The 13,210-nt window shown below is 48.0% G+C and overlaps 2 protein-coding genes across 6 annotated transcripts in view; both read right to left on the reverse strand.

The window, feature by feature from the left end:
• MTCL1 (microtubule crosslinking factor 1) overlaps positions 1 to 13,210 on the reverse strand; it is a 122,779-nt gene extending 109,569 nt beyond the window's left edge. For 4 of the 5 annotated variants that reach the window (XM_027088448.1, XM_027088442.1, XM_027088441.1 and 1 more), the window contains exons 1-3: positions 12,471 to 13,204; positions 2,696 to 2,920; positions 1,460 to 1,618 (exon numbers count right to left, since the gene is read on the reverse strand). In XM_027088448.1, the coding sequence (XP_026944249.1) occupies positions 1,460 to 1,618; positions 2,696 to 2,920; positions 12,471 to 12,506 (420 nt within the window). In that variant the 5' untranslated portion in view covers positions 12,507 to 13,204. Of the gene's footprint in view, positions 1 to 1,459; positions 1,619 to 2,695; positions 2,921 to 12,470 lie in introns of all 5 variants that reach the window. The other variant, XM_027088446.1, reaches the window with a different exon arrangement.
• The window catches only part of LOC113610438 (microtubule cross-linking factor 1-like), a 1,461-nt gene continuing 1,089 nt past the window's right edge, over positions 12,839 to 13,210 (reverse strand). The window contains exons 2-3 of the mRNA XM_027088581.1: positions 12,916 to 13,196; positions 12,839 to 12,848 (exon numbers count right to left, since the gene is read on the reverse strand). Of these exons, the coding sequence (XP_026944382.1) occupies positions 12,839 to 12,848; positions 12,916 to 13,196 (291 nt within the window). The remainder of the gene's footprint in view (positions 12,849 to 12,915; positions 13,197 to 13,210) is intronic.

The raw sequence follows: 13,210 nt of genomic DNA on the forward strand, positions 1-13,210 counted from the left end.
GCCTAGAGCCCATGCTCCACAACAAGAAAGGCCACCGCAGTGAGAAGCCCATGCACCGCAACAAAGAGTAGCCTCCACTCACCACAACTAGAGAAAACCCGCGCACAGCAACAGAGACCCAACACAGTCAAAAATAAATAAGTAAAATACATAAATTTATTTAAAAAAAAGGGAACCCTCTTGCACTGTTGGTGGGAATGTAAATTGATACAGCCACTATGGAGAACAGTATGGAGGTTCTTTAAGAAACTAAAAGTAGAACTACCATATGACCCAGCAATCCCACTACTGGGCATAGACCCTGAGAAAACCATAATTCAAAGAGTCACGTACCACAATGTTCACTGCAGCTCTATTTACAATAGCCAGGGCATGGAAACAACCTAAGTGTCCATTGACAGATGAATGGATAAAGAAGATGTGGCAATATATACAATGGAATATTAGCCATAAAAAGAAACAAAATTGAGTTATTTGTAGTGAGGTGGATGGACCTAGAGTCTGTCATACAGAGTGAAGTAAGTCAAAAAGAGAAAAACAAATACCGTATGCTAACACATACATGGAATCTAAGAAAAAAAATGTCATGAAGAACCTAGGGGTAAGACGGGAATAAAGACACAGACCTACTAGAGAATGGACTTGAGGATATGGGGGGGGGAAGGGTAAGCTGTGACAAAGTGAGAGAGTGGCATGGACATATATACACTACCAAATGTAAAACAGATAGCTAGTGGGCAGCAGCCTCATAGCACAGGGAGATCAGCTCGGGGCTTTGTGACCACCTAAAGGGGTGGAATAGGGAGGGCGGGAGGGAGATGCAAGAGGGAGGAGATATGGGGATACATGTATATGTATAGCTGATTTACTTTGTTATAAAGCAGAAACTAGCACATTGTAAAGCAATTATACTCCAATAAAGGTGTTAAATAAATAAATAAATCATATTGGCTGAATAACAGACACAGGCAGCACACACCCATCATCTGCTGACACAGGGTAATGAACAAGCGTAACATATTTTCCAGCTCACTGGAAGAGAAGGCTCTCGAGAAAAATGCTACCGCCTTATTTTGTATTCTAGTAATAATATACCTCGCTTGGACCCATAAAGGGAATTAACGGCCAGCTCATCGGAATGGAAATTATAAAATAGCTTTAGAGCAGGGTTCAACAAGCCTTTTCCGAAAAGGGCCAGAGAGCAAATATTTCAGGCTTTGCAAGCAAGACAGCCTCCGTCACATCATCATCTTTGCTTTTTTAGGTTTATTTTCTGTGTGGTTTTTTTTTCCCCCAACAATGCTATGAAAAATGTAAAAACCATTCTTAGTTCCCAGGCCATACAAACCGTTGCTGGCCGACCCGCCTTAGACCATGGTAAGAAAGAATAGGACACTTGGAGTCCCAAGTCCCTCACAATTCAACCCAAGGGGCAAACCCCTGTCCATGTCTGATTTACCTCCTTCAGTCTCTCCAGCTCGTTTTGCAGGGCCTGTTTGGATATTTCCACTTCAATCATCTGCTGTCGTAGAGTTTCATTCTCATCTTCAGCTTTAGCTCTCTTTTCCTCCACAGTTTCAAGTTCATGGTGCAACCTGACCGACACATCTTTGGCCACCTGCATCAACCCACAGAGACTGTCATCAGGATGGGAAGCTTTCTGTGTGTTAAGGGTACCTCCAAACAACTTCAGAGGCAGAATCATTAAGGAATATTATATTACACCAAAGAGCAAAGACCCTGGCAATATTAACAAGCCTAGTTTTAAAGGAGGAAGGTATTAGTTTGAAACATGAAATCCACATTAAGGGAAAATATGACATTCATCTGGATTAAAAGCCACTTTGCAAGGCCCTGCTCCTTCTAGAATATCAATATCCCAGGAGCACATGCTTTAAATGACAAGTTAAAAATCATCACCATCATCATCAAAAAAAAATAAACATTTCTGTTCCCCAAAATAATACAAAACCTACCTGCTTAAAAAAAACAAATGAAGTAATTCTATATGCAGTAGATATTTCATGTAGTCAAGTTTTAAATTGTCTACTCTGGTAAAATATTTGAATGCTAAAGGCAGTTAAACATTTTTACTTTATAAAAGGAAATAAGGAAGGAGATTTTTGTGAGAGAAATATAAATCACCTTTTTATCACACTGAATGACATTTTGTTAGTGGTTTATAAATTTGATAGTTACAAAGATTCTTTCTGTTATTATAATGAAAGGCTAAATGAGATTTCCTAAGGACTCGTCTAATAGGGAGGACATTATACATAATTCATCTCTAGATAAATGATTTGATAATTGGGGCAGGAGAGAAGCCATGGTGGAGAGGACAAGTGGAATAAAGTCTGGGATTTCTTCACCTCATTCCCACTTCCACCAACGATTCTCAAAGACACTTTAGACAATTAGTTATGTGCCTATTTCTCTTTCAGTTAAATCACCACTACAAGTCTTACTTGGGTTATGGTACTTTCAGGTTTTCTGCATCCTAGAAACTTAACCAAAAAAAAAAAATTTAAGTGGCTATGACCAACTTTTTTTCCGGACGCTCAGGCTCAGCGGTCATGGCCCACGGGCCCAGCCGCTCCGCAGCATGTGGGATCTTCCCGGACCGGGGCACGAACCCGTGTCCCCCTGCATCGGCAGGCGGACTCTCAACCACTGCGCCACCAGGGAAGCCCCTCACCTTTAAGTCCTGCTCCAGACTTCGGATGAGCTCGCCATCCACCTGCCCGGTCTCTGCCACCTTCAGGCTCTTCTGCTCAGCCTTCCTGAGGCGGTACTGCAGGATTCGGCAGTTTTTATTGGCGCGGTCCAGTTCCCGCCGAAGCTCCTGCAGCTGGTAAACATCTTCCTCTAAGTAACTGTCTCTCATCTCTTCCATTTCAGCACGGAGTTCATCCAACTCATCCTACACAAGCCAGACAGAGGAGACTGAGAAGCCAGGTCCATCAGAAAGGATGGAGTCGTCCATCCACCCCCGCTTTGCAATACTGTGAACCTTCTGCACAGTTACCTGTCGGCTTCTGGCCACAACTGTGTGATACGACACAGGGACTCTGGAAATTCTCACGCAAGACAATTATCACCAGACGTCTGTTCAGATCTTATAGATCCAGAAGCCAAAAACGAGCATGGATTATGCATTGCAGGCTCTCAGCATTTATCCTGCTCCCAATCTTTCCTTACATAATCATCACCATAAACGAAGTCATCTCTGCAGATAATTAAACCTTTAGATTCCAACCAAACGCTGACCTAAACCCGCGTCTCTAAGACACAATCTAGGCAGTAAGACAGACACTGCCTGCAAACAACACAGACTTTAGTGGGGTCATAACTGAATTGTCTGGGAATTATAACATACCCGCAAATGTCCCTAAAATTCTGTCTTGACTCATGATTCTAAAGATAAAACCGGGAGATCAGCTCAGTGCTTTGTGACCACCTAGATGGGTGGGATAGGGAGGCTGGGAGGGAGACGCAAGAGGGAGGAGATATGGGGATATATGTATATGTATAGCTGATTCACTTTGTTATACAGCAGACACTAACACACCATTGTAAAGCAATTATACTCCAATAAAGATGTTAAAAAAAATAAAGATAAAACCTCGTGCGCTGTTTCTTTCCCATTCGTCTGCCCTGCATTTCCCATCTCCACTCCACTCTGGTGTCAACATGAAGACACGCGGGTACAGGAGAAACCCAGGAGTTATTCCTGGCTCCCTCCCCGCCGCATGCCAGGCCACAGCCAATGCAGTGCTGTCAGCTTAAAGTCCAAATACCTGCGGCTCTCCCGCCTCTATCCCTCTCAAGAGAGCCACAGGTAAGACTTACACAGGTAAGCCCATCCGTCACCTGGGTGCCCCGCTTCCCCTCTATAGCTCAGGCTCCACCCACACCTACCCTTTTCATAAGTAACTCAGACCTCCTCCCCCTACTCATGCCCTCCAGGGGGCTCCGCATCACAGAGCAAGTTCTTCCAGGTCCTCCCCAGCACCTGCATGCTACCCCCTCCTTCCCTGCCGCCCTGTTGCTTCCACAGGGTCCAGGCAGCTGGAGGCCTTTCACCTGTTATGGCCTCCCCTTCCTCCCCAGCTCTTTGCGGAGCTCACAGTCACACTGTCACACAACTTGGAAGGCACAATGCCACCCCCTGCCATCCCCCACCCCCCCAGTCTCTAGTCCAGGCCCTGCCCCTCCCCGCCGCCTCATGTTATCTGTGTTTCTTCCTGTTCATCATCTGTCGCCCACCCAGGAAGGTAAGCGCCAGGAGGGCAGACACCTGGTGTCTCCCAGTGTCCAGGGCAGTGTGAGCCACAAGGCAGGCCCTCAATAAATATTTGTGGAATGACTACCCATGAACCTCGGTCAACACCTAGAAAGACCAAACCCTAAACAGGACCCAAACCAGACATCCCCGCACATGGCTTTGTTCCAGTCTTGCAGTCTGGTCCTGGAAAATTCTTCCCAAACCCATAGACACAGCTGCAGCATGTGATGAGATATAAATTCTATTATAAAGACTTCAACAAGGAGCAATTTGGAAGGCGGGAGATTAAGAAAAGCATTCTAGAACTGTCTTGATTAGTTTGATAATTGATGGCATAAATGCCTCCAGATTAGGGTACACTTGTTCATCTTTTTTTTTTTTTTTTTGCCACACCACGCAGCTTGTGGGATCTTAGTTCTCCGGTCCCTCGGCAGTGGACGTTAGGAGTCCTAACCACTGGACCGCCAGAGAATTCCCCATTCCCATTTGTTTTGCTCAATACTGAGGCTCAAGGGAAACACTCTCCCAAACGTGGACACCCTAACTTGTCAGCTCTCACCCTATTCAGTTTGTTCCTGGAGTCTGACCACCCTTGCCAATCCTGCATTTATTCTTAAACCCAGGGATTTATTTACAATAAAGAACAAGAGTTTCCCAACACCAGAGCCTCAGGTAGACAAGAAATTGACTACAAAGGAATCTCCTAGAAGAGTATCCTACCCTGGGTAAGATTAGGTCCAAGAAGTGTAACAAACGAATTGGGAAACTTTGTGGAAAAATACAGACTAGCGCCAACGGGGTGAAAACAATTGTCCAGCCAACCCCACCTGTGTGCAGCCATCACCTATATGGGAAAGGGCACAGACGCGGCACCTCATTCCCCCAAGCCCCGGTCTGTAGGTTCTCCCACTCTGTCCACACCACCTGACCAAGAGCATTACCTACTCAGCTGACCATGACTCCATGTGGAGCCTGTTTCAACGGACCACCAAGGAGAATGGATGTCAAAGGGGAAAGCTTTACCAACATTCCTAGTAGTCAAATGAATAAAAACGTTTTTGTTCTCAACCGCTACGTGTTCTTACAGAATTTCTGTACCAATGATGACAGCCTCATTAAAGATATAAGATCTTCTCATGTGTCTTAAGAAAGTTAAATCTTAACGTTGAAAATGTTACGATGTAAAAGCAAGTTTCATTGCTGTTTTTTTCTTCGTGGAGATCTCTTCCTGTCAATCTTGTTCCTGGTAGGAAAATTTGTTGGCACTGGGGGTTACTGGGCCGAGCACAGAGGCCGGTCACTGGAACATCCATGAAGAGAATGGACAGGCTGGGCTCTTCAGGTGCCTGGAGAACCCACCTATTTCAGGAAGGTCCTTTCAAACTGCAGCAAAGAGGTTGTTCCTGATGCCCGATCTGCACTGAGCCATGGAAGCTGTGCCCTTGACCCAACCCACGCTGGAGGAGACCAACTAACTACCAGCTGCAAGCTTCAAAACAGGCCTGTGCATGCTATCCTCCCATAAAGAGTAGAGAGTTAGGGCTTCCCTGGTGGCGCAGCGGTTGAGAGTCCATCTGCCGATGCAGGGGACACGGGTTTGTGCCCCAGTCCAGGAAGATCCCACGTGCCGCGGAGCGGCTGGGCCCGTGAGCCATGGCCGCTGAGCCTGTGCTCTGCAACGGGAGAAGCCACAACAGTGAGAGGACCGCGTACCGCAAAAAAAAAAAAAAAAAAAAGTAGAGTTAGTCCTGAATCTTCAAAATCAAGGTCAAGCTTCACTCAGATCCCATCTGTGAATCTGATCTGACTTTGAGAAAAAGCCTCATCTCTACACACGTCTGAATACAGTTAAAAGTTAATTGTTACACTGGGTAACTAATAAAAAATAGTTCAATACAGGCAATAATCACTATATGTATGTACACATACAAATATCCAGTGGTGTTGGGCATTCCATTTACGGAAGGAACTGTTTACGATTGCTTTTCCTTCTAGAAAGCTTATCAAGTCATTAATGCCTGAAACGATCTATTATTCAAACACGAGTTTTAAAATGTGACATAACCATAAAAAGACATGATACGACTTGCAGGTAAAAAATGTTCTCTGGTTTTCAGACTTCGTAATGGGGGTGGCACGGGCTTGGGGGAGGCCCTCATCGGCCCAATGTTAAACGCTGGCTACGTTCTACGGACGCCTACACCCCCGCTGCAGGCTGAAAAGGTCTATTCCGGGGCTAGACGAACCCACACCTCCAGATCACCGAGTAGGCCACATGTAAACAGCTAAAATTTTTTGGCATAAATAATCACTGACATTAGATGCATTGAAAAGAAAATTAGGGGGAGACCATAATTGCATGTATTTGAATCATTGCTTTTGTACCTCATTTTATCTAAATTTGTAGAACAGAAGGCATCCTTTATTAAGCACTTTACCTTCATTACTAAGCCTAAAATAACCCTGCCAGGGACACACGACCCCCATTTGACAGACAAGGAGGCAAAACCCAAGCCGGTAAACACATCCAAATCCTCTCAGCTAATAAATGGAAACCCAGCTACAAACCCAGGCTGTCTGGTTCCATACACATGCTCTTTCCGGTAAGTGCTAGAAATTATCTGCAACAACCAGGACAAATGAAACAATAAGCTTTAAATCATATTTTTAAAAGTCCACCGTCGGTGTAAAATAATGAAAACAAGCTAACATTTAGACCTTGACATTGTCAATGTGCAGGTATACTTATTTTCACACTTGGTCCTCACGAAAGCATTATAATATGCAGAAAAGGTATCCATACCCCCGTCTTTAAAATGAGGACACTGAAATTCTAAAAGTTTAAATGCTTCCCAACACTAGCCTGTAGCAGAGATGGGATGAGGCCAGGGTTTCAGCTCTTTTCATAGAGCCTTGAAAAAAGCAATTTTCAGGTTCAATGAAAAGAAGTTCTAAGAAAAGCGAATTATGAACCACGTAAGCTGGCAGCAGACATCTGAGAAGCCAAAACTGTGATTATTCAGATTCAGGTCATGATGAGAGTGATTTTCAAACTAACATGACATTAATTTTCTGACAGCATGCTCTAATTTAGAAAACATTCAAGAACCTTAAAGATGTCTGCCATTTAAATGCTTAAAAATAACCAAGTCAAGCAGAACATATAATGTTTCTGGCAGACAACATTTACACACAGTAAGTAGAAGTGGAAAATCGTTGTTTTTTAATACAGATATTAAGAAAAAACTGCCCTTAATCAAGTTTTATATTGAATTAACATCAGGTCTGTCAGATACTCAAATGTTAGCTCATTACCACACTGAAAAGCTAATTTAGTTTTAACTAAATATGCTTTTAAAATTTTGTATGTAAAATGAAATCTTGATGTAGTGGGAAGTTCCCCAACTACTCCCCTTTGCCTGCAGATAACGATCAAGCGTTATTTTACATCTATCTGACACATATCAAATCCGAGAAATAATGAGGTACCACGTGTGCACTAGAATAAACCAAGATTAAAATTGCAACGAAAACCTCTTTGCAGATAGTTTTATCCACCAACATAAAAACCAAATCCACACGGTGAAAGCGGGGAAAACTCTTGATTATACTGACAATCTTATCAGATCTTAATCGCCTTTAAACAACCTGAAATCAATAACTAGTCCTATTTTAATCACCCCTCCCTAAACAGACCCAACTTAGACAGTGAGAGCAGTCACAGCTGGCTACTGTTGCAATAATTCCCTCTTCTGGGAGTTACAGACCTTATCCTCTGTTGTAATATACAATGAATCCACCTCGCTTCCCCCGGACAATGGAACTGTTCTCTGCAGAGTCCCAGCTGAGACTCAGAGGGCTCAGGGACCCTCCCATTGTTTACCAAGCACAGTTCATCCAGCAGCTACGGCCCTGTGTTCCCTGGTCTACATGATCTTGCCACCTAAGGTGATTACTGCCGCTTTGAAGGCTGAATAAAGAGTGGGTGTGGAAAGCAGAAGGTCAGGAAAGAATAGGGATACTGTCTGCTTTAACCTTCCAGAAGAAGGGAGGAGGGCCAGGGGCCGGGGACGGAGGGAGGGGCTGCAGCGCTTCAAGCTCAGAACTGTTCATTCCTGCCTCCGTGTCCACCCCACCTCCACCCTTTCCAGGCGGCTGAGCATCTGGGCTCTGCGCAGGCAGATTTAACCAAATCCTTTCAGACCTTGAAACTCCAAAGACTCCAAGTGAGACGCAGGATGGTGAGGCTGGATCGGCGCTGATGCACTGCAACCTCTCAACCCAAATGGCCTCACCAGCGGTCTCCCTAAGGAATCACTCCTCTCCAAGAATCCAATAGTACCTGCTCTGTAGCTAGCGCTGACTTTTGTTTTAACCAGAAATAATTCTTCTGAAGTAACTGAAAAGGCAGAGCAAACTCAGCAGCCCTTCCCCCACTGACCTCGCGGGCCCCACAGGACACGGGAACTTTGGGGTACACTATTTGAGGGCAGGGGGAATGGTGTCGTGCGAGCATCCCCAGTAACGCGAGAAGCATTTTCAAAATAGGCCAATAAACTCAACGCGATTAAAACCCTCCTGAAAAGCCCGTGAGAACAGAGAACATAATTAATATGTTCACAATGAGCTCTAAGGCTTGTCTGACTGTCTTGGAGCAATCGAGCAAAATCGCAGGGGCGGCGGGCAAGGAACGCTCCAGCAGGGTTTCGTGGACGCCCTCATCCCTAACCTGTGCCCGGGTCTGGTCTGAGAAAGAAGCAAATGCCTTTCAATAACTGAACTCAATCTCGCACCTTAATTCCTAAAGCCTTCGGAACACGTGTGAATTCATCAGTGGGCAAGGGCCAAGAGTGCTTTTCTGACTGTGCCTTCAGACAAAAAGCCAGCTACCTGAATTATGCACTTCTCACCTAGTCACCACGTTGCTCCGTGATGACAGTAGGAAGGCAGGGTCAGGGATGGCCCCGTACAGCTCCACACAGCAGAAGGGGGTACTTCTCTGTTGCCAGTTGATTTTTAAGAAAATACAGCAGGCTGGTAAAAACCAAGAGAATTCCCCTCAAATTTCCTGATCAGCAACACATCCTCCTACAGTTTTGAGGCCTTAGTTTTCTGCCTGGATTACTCTTAGGTCATTCTAGCTCAGAAACCGTCTTATACAGTAATGGTGACAGAACTGACTCAGGAAAGCTTTGTAATACTTGTGGTCACCATCCTCCACAATATATCAAAGTAAAATTTCTGGGTGGAGTCTCCTTTCTAATCGCGAGAGTTCTGTGCAGCATTCCCTAAGAAAGCATTAGGTCACGGGCTCGCTTTCATCTACCATCAAAAGAAGTACCAGTGAGGACAAGAGCAACAAGAAGAGACGTTTGGGCTTATAATGCACACACTCTAAACCTCACGTGCAAAGCAGGCCTACAGCAAACGTCATTGCCCAGGAGGTCACTGATGCTCCCAGCCCCATTTTGCACAAGTGGGTGGGCTCGCTGGCCTTTAGAAAAGTCTAGCAGGGTTGTTGTCTTTCTTTCCCACATTGAACTACTGTCATTTAAGCTTTGAATAGCCAATCACGTAACTCACACATGTGTTGGTGATCATTCTTCTGACTTCCTAGCCTCCCCAGACCTCCTCTATCTCCGCTTCTCTCCTGTCAGAGGAAAGGCTGGGAGATGGATTCAGGCATCATAAATGGTCGGCTGTGACCTTTTCTCCACAGGAAATGGCAACTGACATTTCCCACAAATTAAACATTGTCAGTGGGGTTTATGGGACCATTTGTCCACAGGCTAGTGGAGAGGTGTTCTTGGTGGCCCTTTCACCTAAAAAGAGGGCCCCTAGGAAAGCTAAACGCTGGGAACATTTTGAGCTAATAAACTCTAAGGCAAGCGTGTGCTCAGAAAAGGAGCCTTCATGGAAATAGGGTTGCAGCCTGGAGCAGGGAAAGAACAGAGGTCTGGGGGCAGGGAAAATACAAGCTGCATCACTTACTAGCTGGATGACCTTGGGCAAGTCACTAAGTTTTCTCAGCTCTCAGCATCCCTGTCTGTGAAATTGGGATTATGATAAATATAACAATGATACCCTATGTTTCTGTGAGATTCACTGAAATATCAAATACATCAGATTAGGTGCCAGGGTCAGACACCTATTTCCTTCATTGAGAATCTAACGTGAAAAAATAAAGCAAATAACCAGTCATCTAGGAATGAACCCCGAAATGACTGCCTACCTTAAGATTAAAGATGTAATGAGAAAACCTCTTTTCAAAAAAAATTTTTAAAACCCTTAATTTTCTGTTACTTAGCTGTCATGATTTGGATAAACATCATTCAATCAGAAACGCTGTGGGTCAGGGATTAGGCTAAGAGCCAAGGCTACAAAATTCAGTAAGATCATCTTTCTTGTCCTCAGGGAGCTTACTTCCAGGGCAAATTTACAAAAGTGCTGATTTCACAACAGAGTTACACATGATACCGTGGCTCTTTCTCTTCCACACCTCTGAATTTCACTGTTGTCTATTACACAAGAGTCAGTGACAGGGACTTCCCTGGAGGCACAATGGTTAAGAATCTGCCTGCCAATGCAGGCGACACAGGTTTGTGCCCTGGTCCAGGAAGATCCCACATGCCGCGGAGCAGCTAAGCCGGTGAACCACAACTACTGAGCCTGCGCTCTAGAGCCCGCGAGCCAGAACTACTGAGCCTGCACACCACAACTACTGAGTCCGTGCGCCTAGAGCCCGTGCTCCACAACAAGAGAAGCCACTGCAATGAGAAGCCCAAGCACCACAACGAAGAGTAGCCCCCGCTCGCCACAACTAGAGAAAGCCCCCGCGCAGCAACGAAGACCCAACGCAGCCAAAAATAAATAAATAAATGAATTAAGAAAAAAAAAATGCACTATTTGAAACGTCTTACTCCAAGTCTCCATCTGCTCTCTTTCCCCACCACTCTCCTCCTCTGCCTCTTTGAACAGGATAAAATAACCACTGGGCTCAGTGAGTTAGAGCAGCTTCTGCAGCCGGAGTTTAGGAATACTCAGCAGTTCACTGCTCTGATCCCAGTTTGAACTGCACACTTCATCACCAAGCACCTTAAAAGCTCACATCCTTGGTCCCACCAGCCAACACTTGGCCTCCATCAGGGACCGTCAGCATTTGCTGAGAACACAGGGCGAATCACAAAACCCACTGATACAGGAGGTTTCGGAGCAAACATATATTTAACTGTCTTAACAGAAACAGGAGATTTACACCAGTGGAGCTATTTACCAACCTGCGTATCACAATAAATTAAAACAATTGCTTTCAAGACAGCCCTCCTTACTTTCAGGTGACCTACCCCCACCCCCAACACTGCCTAAATCCTCTTTCCTGCAGCGCCAGCCCTCCTCCTCCTGGAAAAGATGGAGTCAGACTTGTGCCCCAAAGCTCACAGGACCCAGAAGCCTCTTAGAGCGGGCCCCGCCGCCAAGTGCTCAGATAGGACGCAGAGGCTGCGATTCCCTCGAAAGTGCCCCGGCGTGAGAAGGGCATCAAGTGGCCTCTCCTGACACGGAAAACCCAGGTGGTGGACGCTTACAAAGGACCGGCCAGCAGGACACAGTGGTCCCTCCATTCAGGCCGCACTCAAGAGACTCCTGAACTGCAGGTTTATCACTGAAAACGCCGAGGCCCTCTGTCTGCTCTGTGAGCCCCGGGAGAGACACGGAGGGCGCCCGTCTTTCTGTAACTAGGAGAAGCGGCAGGCGAGTCTGCAGCCTGGGCCACCACACCCTCCGAACCCCCCTCCCCTCCCACGGAGCCCGGCCCAGAGCCCTTCGGCTGGGGAAAACCCGCTCCCACAGGCTAGGGGTCTGGGGGTCGACTGCACATCCAAAAAGTGATCAGAGCCGACACTCTATAATCAACGCAGCATCAACAGGGGCAGAGGCATCCGCGGAAAGCAGCAAGACTTCTAGAAACAAGCTAAGTGGGTGGAAAGCAGCCTGGACCCACAGGTCTTGCTGCTCCTTCCAGAAGTTTTGGCTCCAGTTCCCAGCGCCCGGTGTGTGCGGGGGGCAGGAAAGTGAACGACAGCAGGAGAAAGCGCTTTCGGGACCGGGAGGCGGGGCTCGCGGGTTCCAGCCCGCACCCAGACGTGGGGTCGCCTCCAGGCCACCGGCGGCGGGGTGGGCTGCGCACCTTGAGATAGTCGTTCTCCGAGCGCAGCTCCTCCATCTCCCGCAGCAGCTCCTCCGCCGCCGCCGCCGGTACCAGCCGGGGCTGCTCGCCCGGGCCGTGCTCCTTGGGGTTCCCGGGGACCGTTCGCTCTGGCGGAGCGCACCCCCCGGCATCCTCCGCCACGCCGGGCCCCAGGGACCCCGCGGGGACCCCGCTCGGACTGCTCCGACCCCCGAGGCAGGCGGCGGGGGGCGCGGCGAGGAGCGGGAAGGGCTCGGGGCTGCCCGTAGGCGCCCCCCGAGCCGCGGGGCTCGTCGTGGGGGCTCCCCGCAGGGGTTCCCGGTCGCTGGAGCCCGTGCCGGACTCGGCGTCGCTGCTGGCGGCGGGGATCAGGCGCTGCTCGTCGGACAGGGGGTCGGAGGGGCAGTCGGAGAGATCGGAGCTGCTGTCGGTGTGGCTGATGCGCGAGCCGGGGGCCGGGGAGCCGGCCGCGGGGGTCACGGCGAGGATCACGGCGGGGACCGGGACGATGGGAACCCGGGGACCGGAGGCGCGGGCGGGGACCACACCGGAGCCGCGTTTGGCTTTGCGGCCCTTGGCAGCGGCGGGCAGCGGCTCGGCCCCGAGCGGCGGCTTCCCGACCCGGGGCAGCGGCTCGGCGGGCGCCGCGCGCGCCGCCTTCCTGGGGCCCGGAGCGGCCTTGGCGCCGCCCGCTGCTCTGGCCCCGGCGCCCGGCGGCGGCTTGTCCTTCGCGCCGGGGG

The sequence above is a fragment of the Aethalodelphis obliquidens genome, unplaced genomic scaffold (genome assembly GCF_003676395.1).
Source record: "Aethalodelphis obliquidens isolate GAN/ISIS:26980383/991018 unplaced genomic scaffold, ASM367639v1 scaffold63, whole genome shotgun sequence".
In the NCBI taxonomy this organism is placed as follows: domain Eukaryota; kingdom Metazoa; phylum Chordata; class Mammalia; order Artiodactyla; family Delphinidae; genus Aethalodelphis; species Aethalodelphis obliquidens.